General features: G+C 35.6%; 4 protein-coding genes and 1 long non-coding RNA gene across 15 annotated transcripts in view; 1 reads left to right on the plus strand and 4 right to left on the minus strand.

The window, feature by feature from the left end:
- Positions 1–1,365: 1,365 nt before the first annotated feature.
- Positions 1,366–4,604, minus strand: LOC107992529 (ras-associated and pleckstrin homology domains-containing protein 1-like). The gene is made up of 3 exons (XM_062072167.1): positions 4,479–4,604; positions 3,436–3,603; positions 1,366–3,264 (listed from the first exon to the last, which is right to left on the minus strand). The coding sequence occupies exons 1-3, from the start codon at positions 4,602–4,604 to the stop codon at positions 1,366–1,368; spliced, it is 2,193 nt and encodes a 730-aa protein (XP_061928151.1).
- A 5,049-nt stretch (positions 4,605–9,653) lies between these two features.
- Positions 9,654–10,277, minus strand: LOC108003224 (uncharacterized). Its single transcript, XM_062072168.1, has 3 exons — positions 10,101–10,277; positions 9,857–9,931; positions 9,654–9,764 (listed from the first exon to the last, which is right to left on the minus strand). Exons 1-3 carry the CDS (start codon positions 10,275–10,277, stop codon positions 9,654–9,656), a joined length of 363 nt encoding a protein of 120 aa, XP_061928152.1.
- Positions 10,278–11,354: 1,077 nt separating this feature from the next.
- Positions 11,355–20,450, plus strand: LOC114576820 (probable DNA replication complex GINS protein PSF2). 2 transcript variants are annotated; one of them, XM_062072292.1, is made up of 7 exons: positions 11,370–11,737; positions 11,836–11,944; positions 12,005–12,166; positions 12,242–12,280; positions 16,298–18,539; positions 18,611–19,700; positions 19,758–20,450. In XM_062072292.1, exons 1-5 carry the CDS (start codon positions 11,493–11,495, stop codon positions 16,370–16,372), a joined length of 630 nt encoding a protein of 209 aa, XP_061928276.1. In that variant the 5' UTR covers positions 11,370–11,492; the 3' UTR covers positions 16,373–18,539; positions 18,611–19,700; positions 19,758–20,450. The 2 variants fall into 2 exon arrangements, with proteins under 2 accessions (XP_061928275.1, XP_061928276.1); XM_062072291.1 differs by lacking the exons at positions 16,298–18,539; positions 18,611–19,700; positions 19,758–20,450 and having other exon boundaries at positions 11,355–11,737; positions 12,242–12,552.
- The window catches only part of LOC107992533 (TNF receptor-associated factor 4), a 29,462-nt gene continuing 16,144 nt past the window's right edge, over positions 12,542–25,859 (minus strand). For 2 of the 4 annotated variants that reach the window (XM_062072289.1, XM_017048466.3), the window contains exons 2-6: positions 16,205–16,309; positions 15,068–15,229; positions 14,404–14,721; positions 14,043–14,303; positions 12,542–13,924 (exon numbers count right to left, since the gene is read on the minus strand). In XM_062072289.1, coding sequence (XP_061928273.1) covers positions 13,571–13,924; positions 14,043–14,303; positions 14,404–14,721; positions 15,068–15,229; positions 16,205–16,276 — 1,167 coding nt within the window. In that variant the 5' untranslated portion in view covers positions 16,277–16,309 and the 3' untranslated portion in view covers positions 12,542–13,570. Of the gene's footprint in view, positions 13,925–14,042; positions 14,304–14,403; positions 14,722–15,067; positions 15,230–16,204; positions 16,310–16,396; positions 16,418–16,460; positions 16,600–25,859 lie in introns of those variants that run through there. The other 2 variants (XM_062072288.1, XM_062072290.1) reach the window with 2 other exon arrangements.
- LOC107992538 (uncharacterized) lies at positions 21,011–25,828 on the minus strand. 7 transcript variants are annotated; one of them, XR_009829046.1, is made up of 5 exons: positions 25,139–25,828; positions 24,795–25,029; positions 24,318–24,701; positions 24,101–24,226; positions 21,011–22,823 (listed from the first exon to the last, which is right to left on the minus strand). It is a non-coding gene; the product is annotated as an uncharacterized LOC107992538 (long non-coding RNA). The 7 variants fall into 7 exon arrangements; XR_009829047.1 differs by having other exon boundaries at positions 21,011–24,701; positions 25,139–25,221; positions 25,293–25,828; XR_009829043.1 differs by having other exon boundaries at positions 21,011–24,226.

Genomic DNA, 25,859 nt, shown 5'->3' on the forward strand with positions numbered 1-25,859 from the left:
AATGTTTCGAATGCTCGGTCCGAAAAAAACAGAGAGAGGTTAGGAAACTGGCGAAAAATTTTTCGAGACGTCTGCCACATTCAACGACGGCTTTTCACCTTTCTCACGATTGTCGGGCCTTTACGTGACAAGACTCGGCAGCACAACGAATGAATTTAAGACGAAAACGCGACGTCAGGCACACGACAAAGAATATACACGAACAGGTCGACTCGTTCGCCCTCTGCGTCCCGTTCCACGGATCGTTGGAGTGGGTTCACAAAGATGAGACATCGTGTTGGATAATTTCGATTGGTGCTCGACCAATCCTTGGATCGAGAGCTGACGAACGAAACGACCGAAAATATCGTTGACGACTATCGATCCGTGAAAGGAAATATCAATTTCTGATAGACCTCATGAGAAATTGCAATTTTGTACATCTTCATGTACATCTGATGTCCATTTGGAAATTCTCCTTCTCTGAAAATTAAAATATTAAATGTGTCGATACTTTATGAAAATATCAAATTTTTTTGAATTCAGTATCTAATATGATTTAAGTTGTCGTCCATATAGCCGCCTCGCCATAAGTTCAACATTTTAATTCCTTAATTTATCAACAGGGGGCAATTTCCTTTACAAAACGAAAGGTGTGAACGAACAATTTTTATCTTATATGTGTTTATCATAAAAAAATTTTTAATGAAATGGAAAAAAAATTCAAAATATCTAAGTGTCAAATATTAAGTGTTTATCTCATTATATCAAGAGTGTTATTCCATAGAATACTACACAGTTATTATATAAGAAATTTCTTGGAGGTTAGATAGTTAATAAAATAATAACTCAACTTATTGAAATATAAAACAAAATCTAAAAAAGAATTATATTAAAAAATTAATGTTATTATCTACGATAATAATGAATATCAATCTTAAATAAAATCGACTCAGCATATCATAAAATTTGTTAATAAAATAGCGTAAGTAATAAAAATTATTTCAAAATAATTTCAAATATACAGATATAAAGATAGGTTTCTTTAAATATCGATTTATAAAAGTTAATATTTTAAAATATTCATTTTACGTAATTTTTGTTTGCTACTAACAATATGTATTCAACATACGTAACATATCATTAATCATCAAATATGCATCGCATCATCGTCATTATTTAGTATTTTCGTATCATGCGTCTTCGTATCAGTGTATCAAACGTGATGCAACGTTTATTTTTCGTTGATACAAGAATACGTACGATAAAATGTATATACAAATAGATACGCTCAGTGATAGAACAAATCATTTCACTATTCATATGCATCGTATGATGAATGAAAGCAAAAAAAGTGAAGCAAAAACTATAGCAAAATATTCTTACCTATTTCTTTTTCTTCTTCCTCTTGTCAAGATCGCAGGTCGGCTTCCTTGTACAAGTCGGATCGAATTGACATAAAGTAGATTCATGCGGACAGACGTACTTTTCCTTCTTCGGACATGGTGGGAATTTTGGTTTGGCTAACTTTGGCTTCTTAAAATCGTAACAGGGGCACGGTCCAGCGGGCAACTTAGGCGGAGCTGGACAGGGACAAAGTATTACCGGTTCCGTGGGTGGTTTCGGAAGAGGCGGTGGCGTGCATGTTTGCTTCTTCTTTTTCACGCGATCCTCGCACGGAGGTAAGTACTCAAATTTGGATTCCGGGACATCTGGACAAGGTTTGGGCTTGGCAAACTTCGGAGGTGGACAATCCATGGGCCCGTATTCCATCTTCGGTGGTTTAGGAGAATCGGGCAATTCACATTTTCCCCGTGGAATGCATTTCTCTACACACTCCTCCTTCTCCTTGTGCTCCTTCTTTTTTTGTAACTTTACCATCGTTCTACCTTCGCACACATCTTTCTTCTTCTTTTTCTCCTTCTCGCAAGGTGTTATAACACATTCGTCTTTTTGCTGTTCACAGATATCTGCCATTTTCGTGCAGCTATCCTTTTTATCCTTTTTGTCCTTTTTATCCTTTTTATCCTTTTTGTCCTTTTTATCCTTTTTATCCTTTTTATCCTCGGACAGCATCGAAAACACGTGGAACTTTCTTCGAGGAACGATTCTTCGAGAGAGAAATTTAGATGGAGCGTGATACGTGGACAAACTTCTTTTCTTCATATTCTTGCTTTTTTGGCTCCTCTTAGGGTTGAAAGATTTAGAACAAGACGGGACACCTTTGGGACACCCGATCGGGTTGTCAGATTGTTTGGCTTGTTTTACACAAGGTTTGGGGCATGGAGGAGGTGGAGGTGGTTTAGGACAAGGGCAAGGGCAACACGGTGGCGGGGGTGGACAAGGAGGAGGTTGCGGACATTCCGCGCATGGTGGACATGGTGGACAGATCTTAGGCGGGGGTGGTGGCGGACAAGGAAGAGGCTTGGGGCACGGCATCGGTACTGGACAGGGTGGACAAGGTGGCGGAGGTGGACAACATGGTGGCGGACAGGGTGGTGGACAAGGGCAAGGCTCGCAGGGTGGTGGCGGTGGACATTCCTTTTGAGGTGGGCATTCGAGCTTGGGTACCTTTGGACACTTGGGCGGTTTTGGCGCAGGAGGCGGCGGACAAGGACGCGGACACTTGGGTAGTTTGGGCAGTTTAGGTAGCTCCGGAGGTGGCGGTGGAACAGGAAGCTTGGGACATTTCGGAAGTCTGGGTAATTTCGGAGGTAAGGGACACTTTCGATAGCATATTTTGATCTGTGGAGGTTTTTCGACTTCCTCGACTTTCGGGCATGGCATCGGGCAAGGAGGCGGACACGGAGATGGTGGTTGGATGGGACACTTTGGGTTCACCGGTCGTTTACGACAACACGGTGGAAGGGGTGGTATACACTTCTGCGGCGGTGGACAAGGCTTTTCTCGTTGATACGGTCGTTTGCAAGGCACTTTCGATTGGGGAGGACGTTTATCGCATGGCACGCACGGTTTCCTCTCCTTCGTCTTGGTCATAAGGATCGCGTCCTCTCGAAAGAACCTCGTTTGCTCTTGTCGCAGATATCTCGACAATTCTTTCGACAGACAAACTGTTGTTCCTGGCTGCCACGGCGGGAGAAGAGTGCTAAAGTTTCTCGCGAAGGCGTAGCTATCGTAACGTGTCCTCGAAAAAGACGCCAAATTCCAGCCATGGAGAAAGGAGGATCCCAGACAGTACGGGCTTTTGGCTCGGAAATTGCCAATCGCCGCGATGGAGAACTTGAAGGACGGCCTCAGGAACGGGATGATTCGATCGTGTTTCGCCTACGACACGAACAATAGAGATTTTCGATCGATAGAGGGGATCGTTTTGCCCGCTGCATCTGCCGCTATCTCCACGTACCCTCTGTCTCTTGGTGTGCGAGACACCTGACAAACTCTTTAATCTCTCTAAACTCTCTTTTTTTTGCACGGTTTCTTTGGTGGACATTTTACGCAAAACGGCTTCCTCTCCGGCTTCGGTTTCGAGGGATAGCCCGGTGGTTCCATGGGTGTACAGGGGCCCTCTGGTGGATGGCAAGGGCTCTTCTGATCGTGCCAATCGGGTGGACCCTCGCCACAATCAGGATCGCCCAATCGTAGCTCCCTTATTTTTCCTACACCCTGGATACATATTCATATTCACGCGTTGATTTTTTTGTTTTTTATTTTTTTATTATTTTTTTTTTTTTGTTTTAGATCTCTCTCAGGTCTCTCAACTTTTTTTTTTTTTTTTCTCTCTCCTCCAATCGCAATCGTGCAACGCCTTACCTCTGGTCCACCTCCCTCCTTCACCAACGGGGGTTAATCGACGATATAATAAATGGACAAGGATGAGAAAATAGCAATGGGTTTCGAACGATCGTTTCTCGATGGCGATGGATCACGATCGCAAGGTGAAATTCGCGACGGAAAAAAGATTCTCTTTCTGCGATCGATCTTTCTGGTATCGAGCGAGGATATATATATATAAATATATATATATATATGTACGAAAAAAAGGGGATGTAAGATACACGAGTATATAATTAATGAACGAAAAATTTTAACTACATAATTTCCAAGTGACAAACTTAAATTAGATAAATTAAAGATAATAAGTTTAAACTTAAAATTATATAACGATCGACAACGTGTTCAACGACGTTCGATCATTTCTCCACCAGTTTTCCTCAAGCGTTCTTCGACGATTCGAAGCGATCCGTCAAAGGCTTTTTTAGGGTATCGCTCTTAGGATTTATCGGAAGCATGTCCAATTCTTCCTCCTTCGAACGCCTTTTGTTCGGATAATCTTTCAGAGGTTGCCTGTTATCAAAGCCAATCTCGTCCTCGTAATCCTCTCCTTGAGGAAAATAATCGTCATTACGAATTCTGTCACCCTCTTCGAATAACACGATTTCCCGTTTCGTGATTTTTCCATCGCGGCCAATTTGATCCTTCACGGCGTTGCCGACGATCCATGAAACGCCGTGATCTTTGATCGATGTAATCGTGAATACCTTCGGTTCAGAAGAGATGATCGACAAAGGGCCCCTGTTCCTTCGGTCCGAGACTTGCACGATCGATCCATCGATTCCGAGCGGAGATGTGCTCGTCCTCTGCGGGGAGAGAGGATGATCCGACATTTTTGACTGATTTCTTTTTATTTTTTTTTTTTTTTTTTTTTTTTTTAGAGCAATGTTTTTTACTTTTCTATTTTTTATTATTTTTTTTTTGTTTTTGCTTTAAATTATTTCACGGTAAAATTTTTTGGAGATGAGGAAGAGGCAGAAGGGAGGTGGAGCCATAGCGACGAGTATCGATTTCACGCGCTGCTCGATCGATTATCGTGATCGGGAGTAATCGCGATCGATTATCGAGAGAGGCGATTAGTTAATAAATAAATAGTTGTGGTTGTTAATTTGTTAAACTGTAACTGTAATCTGAAAATTTATTTTTATAGGGACTTACGTCGATTTCGATACGATGCTGTTGCCTGATCAGGGTTTCTGGCGTAGCCTTCAGCTGGAATTAAAATTAAAAACACAGAGATGGATTTTTTTTCTTTTCTTTTCTTTTCTTTTCTGCTATTTTCTAATTTCTCGTTTATTATCGTAGAAGGAAAGGGATGCGCGTGGGCGTAGTTAGGTGGATAGAGGTCGAAAGAGGTTGAAAGAGGAAAAGAGAAAAAGTAGGTCGAGCTTGATGTGAAATTACAACATTTATTCAACAAACGATTCACATATCATTATAGTAACATAAAAATATCAATCGTATCCAATCGAGATGTTGAGAGACAAACGGTTAAAAATATCTATCTCTAATGATTCCGTGAATTTTTCCGCGTTATTCGAGAAACTTGGAAATGGAATAGAAAAATAAACGATTAAAATAAACACGTTGGATAAATTCGTTAAATTTCATAAATTTCCCGTTCCTATAATATTATACGTAATATTATAAGTTCAAAACGCTCGCGCCATTGAAAAAAAATAATACACATATATATGTATATATATATGTATATATACATGTATATATATTGTGGCCAAAATCTTTGCTCGAATCGATCCTCGATAACTCGATACTCGGGAATGAAACTAAAATAAAGCGAAATTAAGATAATAATAATAATAATAATAATAATAATAATAAAAAATTAAGAGGAGATCACGTCCGCAAGTTTTCGGCGTAACACGAACTCGGCACGTGATTGAACACGCTCGTGTTCAACAGGCCGATCTTGTTCATCTTCTCTTGATAATTGTGCTCGGACTTTGCCACGATATCCTTCAAAAGATCGACACTCAGGATACCCTTGAAATCATCGTAAACGCTGATTTTCGAGATGAGGGTGGAGTATTTCCTGTAACTGCCCTTGTCGCCGGAATCCTTGGGGGGGCAACCAGGCGCCCTGAACACGGGCGGGCACTTGCACTTGTCCTCCTCCTTCTTCTTCGCGGTCTCGTACTTCTTCTCCCTCTTCGGCTCGCACTTGGTCTCCTCCCTCCTCCGCTCGCACTTCTCCTCCTTCCTGGGCGCTTTGCACTTCTTCTCCCTCTTGTCCCTCTTCTTCTTCTTCTTGCACAACGGGCCGTGGATATCCTCGTTGTAGAATTGCTCGCAGGGGTCGTCGTCCGGGAACGGCTCCTGGTACACTTTGCACGGCTTGCCGTGTTGCTCGTTCTTCAACGGGGTGCAGGGGTCGTCGTTCGCGGCCCCCCCGCATGTCGATTGACACCTCTTCTGCATAACGTCCTGCCTCTTGCACAGCAACTCCCTCTGCTTCCGCCCCCCGTTCTTGCTCTTCCTCCCGTATTTCTTGCCCGGCCTCGTGCTCGACACCTTCTTGCCGCTGTAGATGTAGCCGTTGCTGTTGCTGTTGCCGGGGATCACGTTGCTCTCGCTGAACAAATCCATCGAGGCGATCAATCTGAGCTCGTTCTCGCTTGACGAGAACACGGACGTGATCCGATCGAACTCGTCCCCCCCGGTCGTCGAGGGGATTTGGGACGGGGGTTTGGTTTCGAAGGGGTCGGCGAACAACGAGTCGAGGTTGTACGAGGTGAGGCTCGCGAGGGATCGCGACTTTTTCCTGTTCACGTTCAAATTCTCGAGGAAAAGGGCGATCTGGGAGGAGATTTTCCTGGGGCTCTGGCTCTGCGACTCGAACACGCTCACCGCGTCGTTCTCGGATCCCTCGTAGCTCGACGTCACCCCCCCCTTCTCGTCGATCAGCTTCAAATTGTCGTCCAATTGGTCGACGGTGATCGACTCTTCCGCTTCCTCGGCCTTGGTGCTCTTGTCCCGATTACCGCCCTCCTCCAATTCTGGCGTCACCTCGCTCATCGAGGTGGACGCGTCCAGCCTCTGGTTCGGGGACAACACCTTGCAACACTTCGATTGATCGCCCCGCCTCTTCAACGGACCCCTCTCGTTGCTCCCCACGGAAGAAGCGAGGTTGTCCATCCTCAAGCAGCCGGCGACCATTTTGTTGTTGTTGTTGTTGTTGTTGTTGTTGTTGTTGTTGCTGTTGCCGCTGGCGGCGACGCTGCTCGTGTTGTTGCAGTACTCGTCCGAGGCGATCTCGTTCTCACGAACGTCGAAGAACCTGGTGAAGAAGTTGGTGAGAGGTTTCCTCCTTTGCCTGACCAACCCGTACAGCATCTTGGGCTTCTTGTCGGACAACGCGGCAGGTATCGTCCAATTTTTCGACCTCGTCTGTCTCCCCAACTGGGACTGCCTCTCGCACGTTGCCAACGTGGTGATCGTCTTCTGCAGGATGTTCAGCTCGTTGCACTTCCTCGCCTGGCTCCCCCTCCTCTTCTCCCCCGCCTTCTGCCCGGCGCCGCCCACGCCCCGGCTCTCCCCGTCCTTGCACACCAATTTCTTCTTCACCAATTGCTCGGACGTGACCACGTTCAACTGTTTCGCTTCCTTCTTCTTCGCGTGCCCCTTCCTCTCCGCTTTCTCGATTAACGCAGCGGGATTGTTTCTCGCCGCCACTTTCCCTTTCGAGGCCGGTCGAGGCTCGAAATACGGGATCAACCCGGGTATCGACGTTTCCAACACGAAGTCGTTTGCGACACCGTTCGACAAAGTGACGTTCGAGTACCATCGTCGAGTCGGTGCACCGACGTGGCTCTCGTTGAAGCGATTCTTGCCGACCGCGAAATCGGGGATCTGGTTATAAATCTCGGAAAAGATCCGGCCACCGTGCGGGAACGTAGCAGGGCCCATCTCGGCGAGAATTCGAGGACCTTGCAGCTCTCTAGCATACGCGTAGTTCCCCTGAGAACAGAGAGACGGAGAGACGAAGGTCGTTCATACTTTCTTTTTTTTTTTTTTTCTTTTCGAATACTTTTCTTTTTTTTTTTTTTCTTTTCCTTTCTTTTTCCTTTCTCTAGCTTTTTTTTGGCTCCGCTCGGCCGTTTCGCGGCCTCGAGACGGCAAAACAAATCGATTTCCTCGAGATAGAGGAGGGGAAGATAGAAGATGTGAATCGTGATTAACCCTTTCGCCGTGATGGAAATTTCGGATTAGAAATTAGTTTCTCTTTTTTTTTTTTTTCTCTTTCTTTTGATTCGCCCTTTAGCTGCTATCGTGCCGTGATAATTTTAAGGTTTCAATTTCAATTCAGATTCGACATTTTATTGACAATGAATCTCGGTTGACAGACTATAATTAACTAAGACAAGAGGCAAATGGCTAATGAAACTGGACCAGGATTGAATGGAAGTAAGTAATTCGCGAATTCTATTATTTTCTTTATATATATATGACGTTCGATTAGAAGGATAAAATTATTGAAAATTATTGAAAATAATTGGACGAATTTGTACTTTATATACGAGGGTTGATTAATCGATCGTTTTCAATGATATCCGAGAAATGAGAAATACATACAGTCGATTTAGTACAGACGAGTTTTAGCAGCGAAAGGGTTAATGAATGAAAGGAAGACTCGTCGCTGGTACAACCAGATGGAAGAGGAGAAAAAAAAAAAAAAAAGGAAAAAAAAAATAGTTGGGACGTTTATTTGGCAGGTTTAACGCGTTCAAAGCCCGTCCATCGTCTCTCGTCATGCATTTTCTAGGGGACAGGGTATATGTTGCAAAAAAAGAGGCGCGCGACGTGTATCACGTACGTGATCCGAATGCCACGTAGGATTCGAATAACGATTCGAGGCGAAAGCAATCCCTTCCGTTGCTTTCTCTTCGCGAATTACACCTGCTCCTAAGCTAACAACTTCCGTTCCCCAACAGAGGAAGGAACTCTTTGATCCGCGCTACTGTTCATTACCTTGTCTTTTGATCTTTGGGATAAAGAATAAATAAAAAAAAGAAGAAGAAGAGAAGAAGAAGAAGAAGAAGAAGGAAAAAAAAAAGGAAATTATCTCCTCTCGTCGAGAGAGAGAGAGAGAGAGAGAGAGAGAGAGGGAGGTTGCTTTTTTCCCCCCTCTTTTTAAATTTTCCAATCTTCCACCGATCATTATTCGATGTGTAAAGAGTGATTGTTGTTTGTCCGGTATATAATAAACCGGAAGTCGCAGCGAAATTATAATCTTTGCGCAGCCTCGTCAGCTTCTCATCCCTATCCTCCTCCTCCTCATCCTATGATCATCGACGCGGTAACAAGTCGACGAGACGCGCCATCGTGTGTTTATATACAACTCATCGATACGTATCTTTGATCGATACGCGCGAGAAAAAAATCTCGATCTCGTTTTCGCATCCGAATATTTGGAGATACACTACGAATTCGGATCGTAATTAATTATATGTGGTGGTCTCGCGTTAACGCGTTCTCAAACTGACAAACTGCTTTCGAAAAAAGTGATCTTTTTTTAGGTTATGTTCGTGGAAAATTTTCGTCCCACTTCGACGAAATTAATTCGTAAGTTTGTAATAATACGATATTTATTCGCGTGGATATTTCTATTTTCGTGATTTCAATAATCGAAATTTACGATCGTCGGGAATTTATTATTATTATTAATTCTTCAAATTTTTCGTTTTGTTTTCGTACTCATTGTTGATACTAGATAACACCGAATTATCCAAGAGATTGGATTATTATTTTTATTAAAAGTATCCGGGAAGAAAAATTCTACTTCAGTGAGAACGTGTTAACGTAGTAATATTCCATTCTTTGTCCGAATGAAATACACGTCGATAAAATATTGGGAATGTATATTAACAAAACACTCTTACCTGCGGTTGCTCTGCAGTTTTCGCATATTGATTGGTGGCGCATTCTTCGGCGGTCGGCAATCGGTGAATGTTAACGAAATCCTCGGTCAGATTCTTCGTATACAATACGAAATATATTTTCAATCTATGTCCGTGTATGTGTATCTTATCAAACGTATCAATTAATAGAGATTTTTTTCAATTACCTCGTTCACGTTCGACAGACGATAGTCACCTTTGTTTGTCCTCGATTTCTCCAGCATCGTTAACATCCGCGAATTCTGTTCCGAAATTCGAATTAAAAGATTTCGTTAAAGTTGTATAAGTAAAAAAAAATATACATATATATATATATGTATGTATGTATGTATATATATATGTATATATACGTACACATATATACATATATATATACACATATATTCCTCTTACTGAATAGAGGAATCTTACCCCGGTATTTGTGATTTTAGCGTCACAAAATTTATTAATCTCAATCGGAGTTGAAAATCTCTTATTCAACGCGGCCACGTCATACAGTGCAAGGACATCCAGCTTAGAACTTTGTTTCAGCATTTGCGACAAAGATCTGCCTATTTCCCCTGCCCCTCCGATCAATGCCAGCTGCATTCGTGATAAAAAAAAAAAAATGATAAGGAAAGGCTAGATGTATTTTGTATTAATAAAAGATCGCGGTTTATTTTCGAGATTGTTTAAAGTCGTGAATTGCCACTAATGGTAATTCGAAAAGGGGAAGGATGATATCAGGGGGGGGATTCGTATCCTTGAGAAATTTCTCGTTTTCTCGAAATAAATGTTATACCTTGATGTTCTCTTCACCAGCGGGATATTTTCGCTGACCGATGGTTTTCACGATGGATTTGGCGGCCCGGGAAAACATTGTTATTCCTATTGGTGTATTACTGGAAATTTTTGTAACGCCTACATTGGGCGCCCGGTATGTCCAAATTATGGCGACTAACGGATCTCGTTACCAGGTGCAATGTTGCAATTGTTTCGCCAACATGTTTCCAAGTGTGCCATGACATCGGAGGAAACAAAATAATAACACCGAAGGGACGGTTGATTTCCGATTAATGGGAATTAATTTGTGTATGAAATAAAATTTACGGTTGATAAAAAAAATTTTCATATTTTTATGTATGTGTATATTCAAGCCTCTTTCTAAACAAAGGGAGAGGAAATGAATTCAAATTGTTCGCGCCCTTTCAAGAATCATCGTAGATACAGACATCTAACGAACGTATGGTGAAACGCGGAAGTGCAGAACTGTCGGTATCTTCGTAAGGAATTGGTTTGGATGCGGACACAGACTATCAGTTTGCTTCATCTCTCGAGTGGCAAAAAACAATTTTAAAAAGTTATGGTAATATAGGATAGGGATTGACTTGTATCACCATCTCTCGAATATCAAAGACACTTTTACGAAGGTGTGATAAGCTAGGGGAGAACTGACTTCTGACGCCATCTCTTGAGTGTTAAAATATCTGTTTTAAAACATAAAACACTCGAGAGATGGCGCTACGAGTCATTTCGGACTATATCTCTATCCTTCTTTCATTATTTACTCTCTTTATTTGGATTGTGTTTCATTTGCGGCACTCTAGAGATGGCGCTGATTCTCACATTTTTATCCTATCTCTGTCCTTGTCTCGTCATTAAAATTATTGTAGCTAACAGATGGCGTTCCTAGCATCATTTCCCTCCAAAAGTTAGTACAACAAGTAAAATTCTTACAGTCGTATGCGTCGTAAGTTATGTAGCGAGAATATATTGAAATTATTGTAGTAAACATTATTTATCATAAAAAATAAATATCAAACAATGGATCCAAGTGAAGTAGAGTTTCTTGGTGAAAAAGAATTAGTCACTGTTGTACCCAATTTTAGTTTTGATACAATTCATTTGATTTCTGGCTCGGTAGGTCCTTTTCGAGCTGGTTTACCTGTCAAAATTCCAATTTGGTTGGCTGTGAATTTAAAGCAACAGCAAAAATGTCGAATTATTAATCAAGAATGGATGGATGCCGAAAGTTTAAATGAAGCGAAGGAAGAAGAAAAATTATCAAAGTAAGTAAATAATTTCGTTTCTTCTTTTTTCTTTTTTTTTTTTTTTTTTCAGTAAAACATCCCTTAAAATAAAAAATTTATCGTTATTTATTATTTAGATTATTCACAAAAATGCCTAGTAATCATTATGTGGATGAAACGCAACTTTTACTAAGTGCTGCAAGTGATGATATACACGAAGCAGATAAAATAAGGACAGCAGTGAAAGTAAGACAATTATCATAATTATTTATATTTTTTTAATATTAACATATGGATAATTTTTAGGATTTATGGGACATAAGAATGTCAAAGCTTCGTACATCTATAGATGCATTCCTCAAAAGTGATGGAATGCATGCAAAATTAGATCATTTAACTGCTATGGAAATCAATAGTGTGCGTCCATTACTTCCACATGCTCTTGATCAAATAATGAGAATTCAAACTGTAAGTATCTTTCGCAAAAAAATAATTTTATTACAAAATTTATTTTGTTATTCATTGAATAAATTATTTTCTTAGATTGCAAAATCAACACAACTTCAACAACATTTAAACAAGGTATAATAAACATTGAATATTTTCTTTTTTACATATTCTAATATTACACTATTGTAATATTATTTTTTAGAACTTAAATTATATTTTATAAATATATGTATATATGTATATAAATATATATATTATATGTATATAATATATAAATATGTATATATTTATATACATATATACATATATATTTATAATGTATTTATAATATATTTTCATTGATCTCATTGATATGAAAAAAAAAAAAAAGGAAGTGGACAATAAAACAATTCATTTATATGTAATATATGAATGTAATAGTTTTATTATTTCTTATTTCTATTTAGATCATTACATACAGTCACTAGCATCTCAATCACAATTTCTCATTATCACTAATGTGTGTAAATTCGTATTTACATCGGTAATTTGTCGCTTCGATTAATTATTTTATTATATCGTATTCATTCGGCGCTATGATTATTATTTTTTTTTTCTTCACAATATTTACATCCCTTAAAATTATAAATACACAGTCCTTTAATAATCTTTGATTTGAATTCTTAAAGTAAAGTTTTCGTTTTAGCAAACTTAACATTGATCGGTTAAGCTAATTAAATGGAAAAAATTAATTTGCTTTAATATCAGTCAAAACTTCAATCCAATGTTAAGTTTGTAAATCGAAATATTCAATAAAGAACGTGGAAACTTATTATGAAATGAAAGATGAAAATAATTGGGAATTGTAACAAAGTAAAATTTCAATGTTATAATTGAAAGTTTAAATTTTAAAATTTGATATAAAATACTCAATCAATAATTACATCTAAATAATTATAAGATCGCTTATTTATGATACATTTCTTATTCAAATATCCTCTTATTCAAATTTCTGAAATTAGATAGAAATATTACATATGAATAAAGAAATAAAGATAATTGAAATTCAAAATTTCCCAATTCATATCCTCCAAGTATTTCATTTCATTAGTTACTATCGTTTCCTAAATGTTTCATGTATATTCTGACAGTTTCGCTATACATAGTATACTCTCAGTGCAATGACGTAAGTACCACGTGCTTTGTATATATAAAGTACTTCTGCCTATCACATCAAGTATACAATTAATAAATATCAAGTACCATTAATCGTTTACTGGACTGACAATACATGTAAAAATAAAAAATGCGTATAAACCACATTGAAAAACACACATGTGCACGCGTGTGTAACATAACAGTACTAAGTGGAACGATAGCGATTGAGATAGTATGATACAACGTATTAAAAAATACGATTCTGGTGAAAAAAGATTCATTCTTTTAAACGGCTACTATTTTACTAGGATCGACCTTTACTCGGATGAACATGGTGTTATCTTTGACAAAATGTCGTTTCTTTACCATTTCATGAGAAACAAATCGAGGAAAACCAAAACCAAGGGAATCGGGTTCACGACTGGGCCTCTGAAAGTTCTTCCATGTTGGATCTGGTATAAAACTTTCTACAATATTGCACGCTTTTTCTGCAACTACTGTTTGATCGAATATGGTAAAAGACACGCTATGGGAGAATGGCCATCGCAACAGAGCGTCGTACTCTCCGGGAAGAATCTTTATGTATATTGAAATATGACTTCCTTCGCCGGTTCCGTTTCCGTTTAAGAAAACTGACGCCTAAAATATTGAACATTTCTACAATTAATACAATTATAAATAATTATTTTTAATTTTTAATGATACTGCAAGGAACTTAACTAAAAGAAAATGATTTGGAATGTTAAATATTATCTACCTGTAGCTTGTAACCATATTGACTAGTGTAAAAGGGAGGGCTGACGAGTTCCATTCCTTCCTTAGCTTTCGCTTCGGACATTTTAGCACTGTAATCCGTGATTTTCCATATAAGAGTGCCTGTATAGTTTAACGATAGTTTACTAATAGCAGATTTCAGACTGGTTATTTGGTGCTGCTGTTTGGTTACCACACTGCACATCAAACTTAAATGCATCTTTGCTGATTCTTCCAGATGTTTGTCCAACGAGAATCTGTTTCCCTGTAACAATGGGTAAAATGTTATTTTACACACTAATCTAAACAAAAAACGGAAATACAAAAATGTTTATATAATTTAAATTATTAAACAAAACATATACCTTAAAACGGCAACCAGCATCTTTGAAAGTACAAGATAAGAGATGTGTAGTACAATGATCTTTCAAATGGACTTCAAGATCTTCTCTTGGTAAAACAGCAGTTTCACAACGATGTGGACAAGCGACTGGAAAACGACCACACTTAGCGTGATGAGCACCAAGAGTGTCAAAAACAAACTCTTTGTTACAATAACGACACGCCACCAGTCTTTTCGCACATTCGCCCAACTTATGCTGACTGAGGTGCCTTCGTTGTACCTTCATACCGCATTTATTCTCGCAGTAGAGCGGTTCGTAGCCACACGTTCCTGTGTGTTTCTGTATACAAACAAGAAGAAATAGAACTATCAGTTATACCGTCAATCTTATTAAATTTCATCACGATATCAAGTTATCGTATAAAATAATAAAAAATAAAAAAAAATAATACATCTCCAAATTAAATCAAATTAAATTTCCAATTATAACCTATAAAAATATTCGATGGAAAAGCAGTAGTGTCTATCCATTCTATTGAAAGGGAAAAAAAAAAAAGGAAAAAGAATTTGAAAAATTTTATTTGAACTCGTATGCTTTCGCTTCTAACCATCCGTTCCCACTGCAATACAGTTAATATTGTCTGGCACTCGATCGCGATTCTTTTAATTAATGCAGCGACGGTTACCTCGAGCGTGTGACCGGTGAATTCTTTGGCACAGAAGTCGCAGCGTGCTCGCCGCTGGGCACAAGTATATTTCAAATGGTCCTCCATCAGTACACGCGGAATCATCGCACCACATTTATTGCTGCATGGAACTGCGTCGTGCTTGCAGGTATTCAGGTGAGCCTAGACAGGATATAATGCGATTTTTACATTAAGCGCAACTAATGCAATCCACGATGCATTCCATTTATTTCGATCGGATCTATCTGCACTCTTGTTGCGACAATCAAAAGGAAACTTGGATGAACAAACCGTATACCGAATCGAAGGAATATCGAAGGAATGATATTTCCAAAATTAAAAAAAGATAATCGAATTGAAAGATAAAACAGTGAATATATAACAAGTTTTATCACTATTTAAATCTTAATTTTTTTAACATTATAGAATTTTAGTTTTTCGAAATGTTAGCCTAATTTTAAAATAAAATATATCGATTTATTAATATAGATAAAAATGAAAAGGATGGTAAGGATTTAATTGATCAAAGTCAATTTTTAAATTAAATAATATTTTACAATAGCTTCTTACAGGATTCTTTTAATAATGGAATTTTCTCATTATTGTTTATACCAAGAAGTACAAAGCCATTTATAGCGACTATTTTCCACTTATAGAGTATTTTTAACTCGCAATTTATCCAGAGGTCATGTAGAGTTTGATAATGATAATAGAAGAAGAGATGATAATTGTTCTTATAAATGACCGGAAGGCCGACACGAGTTATCCTTAAAACGCGTGGGAGTCGTAACAGTGCCGAGACCACAGTTCAACGACCTATCAATGCAAGGTCGCTTAAAGATCAGAAATGCATAATTAAAACAATCTTGTTGAACCATATTTGTATAGTTGGGAAATTTTTAATACTTTTTACAAAGAACAATAGTCTTAATTCTCACATCAAATATACTAATACTCATAAATTTCATATTTTAATTATTACAATCATACCACGACTGTTAAAATTGAATTTGTATCTGGTACAAAATATTTCGATAATAATTATTTTTTAAAAATTTTTTAATTGATTCTGACCAATTTTCCTTTCTTTTAAACTTCCAAACTTTTTGAAAAAAGACAAAAAATAATATAAATTACCTTTAATTTCCGAAGTTCGTCCGACCACTTGCACCCGTCCTTATGATGTATACAGTACACAATGGATCCCATTATTGCCTTTTCTGCTTCCAGATCCTGGAAATTCTGCAATACACAAAGAGAACAACCATCTTATCCATTGTTTCCTTCAATTTCCAATGCAAATAGCCATCTTTCCGCTCAAAAAATTACAGTCTATCAAGTCGTTTCGACTCGACGAAGCGAAACTAGATCAATTAACGAAACTTTGCAAGACCATGACAATTTCGTGCTTGTTCCTCCAACGGAGGAACGATGAATTGTGTGGAATAATCATCCTCGATCATTTTTGAATCTGAACGAATGGATCGTCGAACTGTTCTGGTGTTGATCCAACGGAGAACGTGGGTAGCGATTAATTGGGTAACAGGTAGTTGTTACCAGGCACTCCTGTCTACGAGTGTGCACCTTTCATGCCCAATAAACAAGTCGTTTGATATTCCATCCACTGGTGAAATATGATAATCAATTTTCTACGCGTTTGTAAACCGACGATTTCTGATCCTACGTTTCATTTTGTTAGGAATTCTTCAGATATGCGGTTTCGTATGAAGTCTCTTTCTGGCTGTTTTGCAATTGAGAGATAATAATGATAAATAAAGATCAAGATAATGGATCTTTTTTTTGTCGTAAGTGTTTAAAAGTTTTTGAGAAATCTGGTTGAAGATAAACTTAATTATTTAAAATATCAGATATTCTATATTTATTTTAAAGTATAAAGAACAGGATATTATCTTAAAATTTTATAATTATCCTACATATCATATCATGTCATATCATTTAAAATTTATTGGAAATAGAAATAAATTGCATCTACATAAATCAAATAGTTCCTTAAACTCTTCAATAGTAACAATGATTAATTATTTTTTTTCCTCATATTCTATTTACAACTTTTACATTCAATAATAAAATTTATTAGGTTTTTGAAATAAAACATAATTTAAAATATAAGCAAAATAGTGTCAATAATAGTCAACAAATAATTCTCTTTTTCTCTTACAATATTCAATTCCATGAAGAATAAAACTCAAAATATTTCATCACAACTCGAAGACTAGGATATACGTAACACATTTCAAATAAAGAATTAGCATTATAATCTCTATTTGTAAAAATTTATTTGTTCTTGATAACGCTAGTTAAAATTGTAAAGTTGCAGATCTTCGAATATAGGAAAATTTTTGTAAACAATGTGACGGCGATAAAACTGATATCGAGTACTTACAAACAACAATGCAATATTGAACTTAGAAATAAAAACTCTGTCATTACTCGATACTCGTAAATTAGATAATATCCAGTCGTCGATTGATAAAGTTTACTAGGTCTAGTTCGTATAAACAACTTTCTCCGGAAACATTATCATCACACATGAAAATACATAAAAAATTTGAAATGACTATGGAACAATGTAATCGGTTATTTAATCCTTAATTATTAAGTGGCTGCTGGTTTCGCGTCAATGATTCTTATGATGTTGCTTAAATTAAATGATAGACTGTATCGATAAATACAAGCTTTCATTGTTTGTATGCTAAATGAGAATCCCATTAGTGCCATAGTGAACGATTCCATCAATGACTACTAGCTTATGTCTTTTCTTTTGAATTTAGTTTGGATTCAATTAATAAGTAATAATTTAAATGCTACGTATTTTCCTTACGTCGACAAATGTAATTTTCTATTTTAAGATTATTATTTATTTTCTAATTGTCAATATCGTACGATGATGTCGTAATATTGCATAAGATATTGCTAAGAACTTCTGCTAACTTAGATTTTTTTACGTTGAAATTTTTACAAATCTAATTTAGATTTAATGAAATTTTCTTTCAGAGCAATAACTGTTCAGTTTAAGAATAAAACTAGAATAGTATTGAACAAGTAATATTATAATATTAAAAATTGATATGCAGATTGAAGAATATTACATTATATTTTTATAGAAATGATAAGTATATAAAATATATAGAGAGAGGAGAAGAGAATAAAAATATTTTTCCTTTTTAAATTATATTTAAAAGTATAAGATACGATAAAATGATATTGAATTATTAATATTACATTTTTTTCAATATTGTAACAAGTTTAAATTAATTCCTAATTAAATTAAAATTTAAAGTAGATTAAAATAGGTTGTAAGAACACTTTAGAGGCTCATGCAGAACATGTTCGAAGTGGACAAGCGATAAAACGGCTGAAAATACACGGGAAAACAAACGATGGACGGTGTGTAACAACTGTCCAATAAATCTAAATCCGTCCGTGGAAGACTTTCCCCATTACGGAGGAGGTATGGGTACAGCATATGGGAGGCGGCATACAAATCTTTTTAGAATTTTTATGCCATGTTTCTGGTTCCAGGAAGAACCATCGACCATGGCAGTCGACGAAGAAGTCGTGACGGTTTTCGGAAATAGCGAGGTTCAATAATAACCCTGATGCAGGAGGTGAACCCGTACCGAGAACCATGCAGGAGGCGGGAGAACTGAAATTAAATTTAACGCGTTACGTCGTGCATGGAAATAATAATTGACTCTATTATTAATACATGATACGATTTTTAATATATATCATTGTTCCAAATATCCAATTCCTTTGGAATAAATTATTAGGCAACGATCAAAAACTAGTGCTATTTTTGAATGAATCAACATAGAATTTGGATGCCAACAGAGATAGATGATACTTCTTAAGTATTTTTGATTTCTTTAAAATTAATTTCTGTATCTTAATACTAACGATTCTATGATAACTTTTCAGGATTCCTCAACTTGCGTGAAATGATCATACAATAATTTTCCAAAAAAAAGAAAAAAAGAAACTATTACAAGGAACTTTTAATAATCATCTCCTCTGGAAGAAACTTTTGTTCTCGAGACATAATGGGCGCAATAAAAGGACATCAAAAGTCTCTCAAAAACTGTTCATTACTGAGGCTTTGGATTCATAGAAAAGTTCATGCAAGAATTTCAAGATTATACCATAAGTATCAGAAATTAAATAAATTACAATATTCGATCAAGAATTATTGAATCTTTTTAATCATTATAATTTGATAATATAGCTTTCATCTTTCAGATATCGTGCGCCCCGATATATAATACATTTAGCTTCGTTTTCACGCAGGTACACCCAGTATAGATGTCTGTAGGTGCCTGCAAGTTGAAACCTGCACGACCGGCAAGGTCGAGGAACCTAACGCAACCAGCCACCGCCGGCGCGATATAAACACCGCCGGGAATGGAAGAGACAGACCTACCTCTTCAGTTTCGAGATTGCGAAAAAAAAAAGGAAGAACACAAAGAAATAAGAACCGACCATAATACCGGGAAAAATACACTTGCACTGGTCATGATCGAGACTTCATTTCACTCCGGTCTTCTACTTTATAGCCTTTGTTCATTTGTCTACGACTTTTCGTCCTGAAATGGAAAATCTTTCTCTATATATGGTATGTTGAAATTCGAGTTTCGATTATTTATAATTAAAAAGTTGTTTTTTTTTTCAGAGATACGATTGGATACTTACGCACTTTTATAAATTCAAATTTTTTGAGATTTAATATGATTTGTGAACTGAAAATAGATTAGACGTGCATTAAAATTTTGGAATATACAATAATTAAATTTATTAAAAAAAAATTGTATGTAATTGCATGTAAAATAATGAAATTTTATAATTTTGATGTAATTATATAAATTGGAACGTTGAATCCAAAATTTATTTCTTTTTGAGATAAAGAAGAAAGAAGAAAATAAGTATAAAAAAATATTACATATTTAAAATGCAATTTCTTTTGAAATAAATATTTTACGTCGGAAAAATTATTCTTTATGATGAATACAAATGGTAACTGATAAGTGTATCCTTCTGGCGATGATGGATTATGTTTAATTAGAAAGATAATGACGTGACTTCGTAGAATTGGTGAAGCGTGTACCATTAGGTAGAGTTTGGAACAATCGAAAGGAAGCCAGGCGACGAATTAATTAAAACAAAGAGCGGCCAATTAAGCCAACGGCGGGCAACGATCTCGCGTTGCGCAAGTTCCGTAATACCGTCAAAACGAGACGGTTGCTTTCTCTTGGGAAACTAAGCGGCAACAGAAAATTGTATTACCGAAAGTATAATGTTACATAAGTTCGAAAGTTTGATAATAAAATGATGCGTCTTCGCAAATATTGAAGATCGATATATCAAAGATTAGAATGTTTCAATCGTATGAATTCGATATATTTAAATTCAATATAAATTGAATTCAAATTTAAATATTTACTTGTTGAAACAAACGTCGCTTCATTCAACAACTTATAAGTTAAAACGATTGAAGCTCTGTTAAATAAACAAAGTATAGTATTAAATTCAAATGTATATAAATATAGCAAATTCTTAGTTTTAAAACAATTAAAAGATCAATTTCCGATCTCATTCTTAAAAGATTCAAATATTCCTGGCATACAACGAATATTTCCAATTCTAAATTCCTCGAAAAACAGGAATATAAATACCGATTATTCAATCGAAAATTTCCAACCGTTTTAAATCTCAAGATACGATATTTAATAATCTTAATAATCCGTTAATCTATCAAATAATTGGATTTCTAATTCCTCTAACTGTAAATGATAAAATATAAATTAATAAATAAATCCAATAATCTCAATTTATCAATAAATACTTTTATCAAGAAATTATATCTTTAAAAAAGATTTTTCTAAAAATATAGCATATAAAATAACACGATATAAAATAAAATAACTATTGTCATTATCATTAATTTATTAATGTCAACTAGTTGTCAAGTCAAACGATTAAATGTTTGAAAGAGGTTCCTCTGATTGAATAGCGACGAATCCATACGAATTCATGCATCTGATTCCACGAAACATTATAATGCTTGAACAAGCAAATTAGAATACCGACACGAAGCATCGCGAGGCTGACATCACGGGCAGTTTCTCTCCATAGCGTTCTTACAGCGGTTACAAGTCGTGACGTCACAGCGAAATAACGGACACAATCTTCGCGTACGTTCCACTTATTCTCGAGGACGATGATCATCTCTGCGTTATGCGGTCCCGCAGGAATTTTCTAACTCGGTCTGCCGTGTGAAAATTCTCTAGAAACTGAGGAAAATCGTTAAATAACCATTTTAACACAGGGGAATAGGAAATCGAATTGGATTTATTCAAGAATTCGATGCGTATACCTCCAATTTTTTTAATATTCTTTTTCATACATTCAAGATCTTGAGAATTTTACACGAAGTTGTCTTCATTTTGAAAAAGATAGATAAAAAAAAACTAATAAGATTCTGAAAAGAAACGAATGATAATTATTAAATCGTCAGTAGATATTTTTTGAAATGCAAATAATTTTCAAAAATACATTTATAAAATTCGATTCTTCGAGAACTGATACATCGGGCAAGGAACGCACATTATTTTAATGAAACGGAAAGCAGTCTGACGAGAGTGTTCGGTATTCGAAAAATCTTCCACTGATATTAGCGATGCACGAACATGATGGTTACGCATTCGAATCTCATTTTTTTTTTCGTCAACTCGAAACCATGCGACCTTGACAACTCGATGACTAAAGATTAACATATCATATCTCTCGAATCGCTACGCTTGTTAATCTGTTTCAAACTAAAATTCCTCAACAAACCCAATCCACACGATTCACAATTTCGATCATTTCTTTTTTATAATCTTTCAATCCATTGATATTATTTAAATTTTCATTAAATTTTTCACTTAAAAGTAAGAAAGCCATAATGAATCATCGAGAAGATTCATTATTACAATCTCTCAAATCTCTTTTTATATCACCCCGTATTCAACGTAGCCTTCGTTTATTCCAAACATATCGTGTCCGATGATTAATACACATAGTATTTTATTATGAATGATCGAAATTACGCATCAACGAATTAAAAATCGATTTTTCGACTATTGTATATATGTGGTTTGTATCAAGCCACTATTTTATTTACGATTGAAATGCACGTTAAATTCAATAATTACAGGTTGTTCGCTTGATTTCGAGTTTCCCGTCGTGGAATCGCTATTTGCGGATCGATCATTCTAGCCGGAGGAAGACAAGATGATCGCGTGCGAAAGAAAAACTTCCGGTCGGTTACAGAGAGCTCATGGATCTATCCGGGCTCGCCTGTACACTTCAAATCCTATAAATTAGAGATCGTGGGATGGCATTCAACGATTTCCTAGAGGTAATCTTCGTGATCCATGAATTTCACATAGATTTTGCATGGATTAATCACACAATGGATTGTTAATTAAGATCAGGTTCACCGGTTTTTTCACTGAAGCGAGAAAAGTCGATGGAAAGAGAAAACTTTCATTTCTCTATCGTTGAAGATTTTTCTTGACATTGGAAAAATAGAACATTCCTTTCTTTGTTCTCATGGAATGAACATCAAAGAGTCGTAACATAAAATTTAAGGGTTCCAAGAGAAGTTCACGACCCATGAACGAGCATAATTTTAGAATTTCAACAAGGCCATTTTAATTTCAAACAGTTTTTATAGTCGTATCTCGTTTAGAATATTCTGAAAAATCAAAAATTAATTTTATTCGAAGATACGATCAAAATATATACTTATATATATTCAAACGAACAATTACATTTAAAAACAATGTAATTAAGAATTAAGTAAAATATATGATTGTTTCTGGAATTTTTTTCAAAATTAATAATTAATAATTTTTTCAGGTCACATTCAAAATATAACATTTATAAATGACCGATTTAGATATATTTTTGTGTACAAATTCCATTCGGATGTTATATTTAAGAAGACGACTGGAGCGATAGATTTCCAAGTAAAAGCGCTACCGATAGCCTTTTATCTTTCGAGTACATTTTTCTGGTATCTTATCTAGTCATAGGAATCTACAAACTTTTAAATTTCGAACAAATGCGGCTCGTTCTCTGTGATGTCATATCAGGATTCATGATCATTGTATTTTTACCCATAATCTTAACAAAAATAAATATAAATAAATGTATTCGTAATATTAATGCAATCAGAAGATACCAAAGACAGTCCAATCATTACGTAAATAAGCATACACATAAATTACTATTAATATTAATCACTGGCAATCACTTATTATCAGTATTTAAAGAAATTAAAAAAAAATTCTTGAACTGTGAATAAATATTACGTGTTTAAGAGATATAAATTGTTTAAATACTCTTAAATTTTGAATTTCATATTGAATACTTTATAAAAAAAATTTGTCAGTTCAAGTAATTCAAATGTAAATAAAATTATATTAATTTTTATTCATTAAAATTTCAAAATGCAAATATATATTTATTCAAAATTTTTAATTAATATAAATAATATTCTAATTAATCAAACAGATGATTTTATGTATAAATACTATTTTTAATAATAAATTTTTCACCATCAACTGTCTTCTCTAACGATGAAAGATTATTATATTTAAAAAGGTGCATTCATTTTTCCCAATTAAAATGATAAAAACATTACGGAATTTCAGTAACAATACTGACGGATCGCTTCAAAAGTACCAAAAGAATAGATAAGGAAAAAAACTAATGGTCGCACTTCAAGAACTCTGTTAATTTCTATCATGATTGTCTTATATATCTATTTTCTTAAATCATGCAGTATCAGAGAAAAAGATAGAAATTGTTCATTACAATGGAATGCGTAGAGGGAACAATACTGGAAGAAACAGGCACCATAGCAACTTCCGGTCGCAAAGAAGGCGGTGGCCTCTATGAGAAGGGAGACGGGGATTGCTTTTAAATTAACACGGAGTAATTACAGCGACTTGTAAGCATTTGCGTTACCTCATATTGCTAAATGAGAGTCAAGAATCACTCTTCATATGTAATTTAATAAAAACTAATTAGAGATATTAGTTCACAGGCAACTAATTTAGTCATATTTTTAGGAATTATCCAAAACCAATTGTCCTGTAAAAAGTAATAAAGAAATCAATATGATTGGATTGTAAAATAACTTGCAATTAAATAATTGAAAAAATAGAATGATGATAGTCCTCACTATAATTCGTTCTTTCTTTCAAAGAACGCCTTCTTAAAGATTTTTTAAAACAAGAGCTCATAATTATTTCTGACAGTTATTAAAATGCAAACATGAAAGACAACAGAGAGTTTCTTGTAATGCGTTTATATATATATCATTCTTCATTAAACTGTGATAATATCACTCTTCATTAAACTGTTTTAATGATCCCATAGGTCACAGAATCATGGTGAAGCAAGATAATAAAAATAATGTGATACAACGATTTTTACGGGAACATATTATTTCCTGAAGATTATGTATTTGTGATATTTCCTCCGACAATTTCCTGTATTGTCATCAGTTTCTAACTCGCGAGATTTCGCGACAGATTGGTTAAACTCATTGGAATTCAGATTAAACCTAAAAATAATTTTATTATTATTGTCTATCATGTTAATGTTTGCATTTTATTGAATCATAAGAAATATATGATATCTAAATTAAATTATTTACCTTTATTATATTTATAATAATGGATTTTTAATACCTTTATGCAGATATATATGTGCATTCGATTTTATTACTAATACAATAATATGACTGCATTCAAACATGTTAAAATATGTCTGAATGCTTCCTGAGACTTTACCGATGCACAGTATTGGGTTAAGCAAAAAAAGTTGCCAGCTAATATCTTCTATTATAATTTTTGTTTTGCATCATTGTTAACCTCTCAATCTATATTTCGCTGTCAATCGAATGATATACACTTCGTAAGTTAATTACGTAATTTTGTTTCTTTTAATATTATTTATTTCTTTATCTCATGATAACAGTAAAAATGTTTTGCGACCTACGTGTCAGTTAAATATTTTCTTCTTCGAAAATTAAAATATTCATTTTATCGATTTCTTGAACATTTCGCAATTTTTTCGATTATCTTGTTTAAAATTAAAAAAGATTTAGTATGATAGTAAATCTAAATATTATATACTAACAATGATAACTCACAAGAAAATTATCGAATCTAATTATCTAAATTTTTGCGAGAATTGAATTGCATCGATACATAGAACGTACGAAACGCGCGAGAACGGAAAGCAAATCCGATGCTACGAAGGTGCACGAAAGAGGCCGAGCGGGTTCGGAAGCAGCCGAGGCCATCTGTTACGCTCGGTTCCCACGCTTCCGCCGTCGCCTTTCCCCGCCTTTGGACCAGTCTTCATCGGTCCTTTTCTTGCCTCCACCTTCATCGACACTGGCAGCTCTTGCTGTCGCTTTATTTTATATAGCCCGAGAACGCTTGAACGTCTTTAACCGCGACTTTGCGTTTTCTGTTACGAGGCTAAACTTTTGTCCATTATCGCGAAATTTCTGCGTATTCACAGTTTCAATTTAGTTTTGTGGTATTAAGTAAAAGTTACATGACATATTTTATCGAAATCGAACAATTTTTTAAATTTTTATCGATCCTAAAGTTGTTCATATCGTAACAAAAACAAAAATATTATTATCTTATTTTTTTCATTTGTTTTTTGTGAATTGAATAATTGAATAAATTGAATTTTTTTATAATAA

The sequence above is a fragment of the Apis cerana genome, linkage group LG3 (assembly GCF_029169275.1).
Source record: "Apis cerana isolate GH-2021 linkage group LG3, AcerK_1.0, whole genome shotgun sequence".
In the NCBI taxonomy this organism is placed as follows: domain Eukaryota; kingdom Metazoa; phylum Arthropoda; class Insecta; order Hymenoptera; family Apidae; genus Apis; species Apis cerana.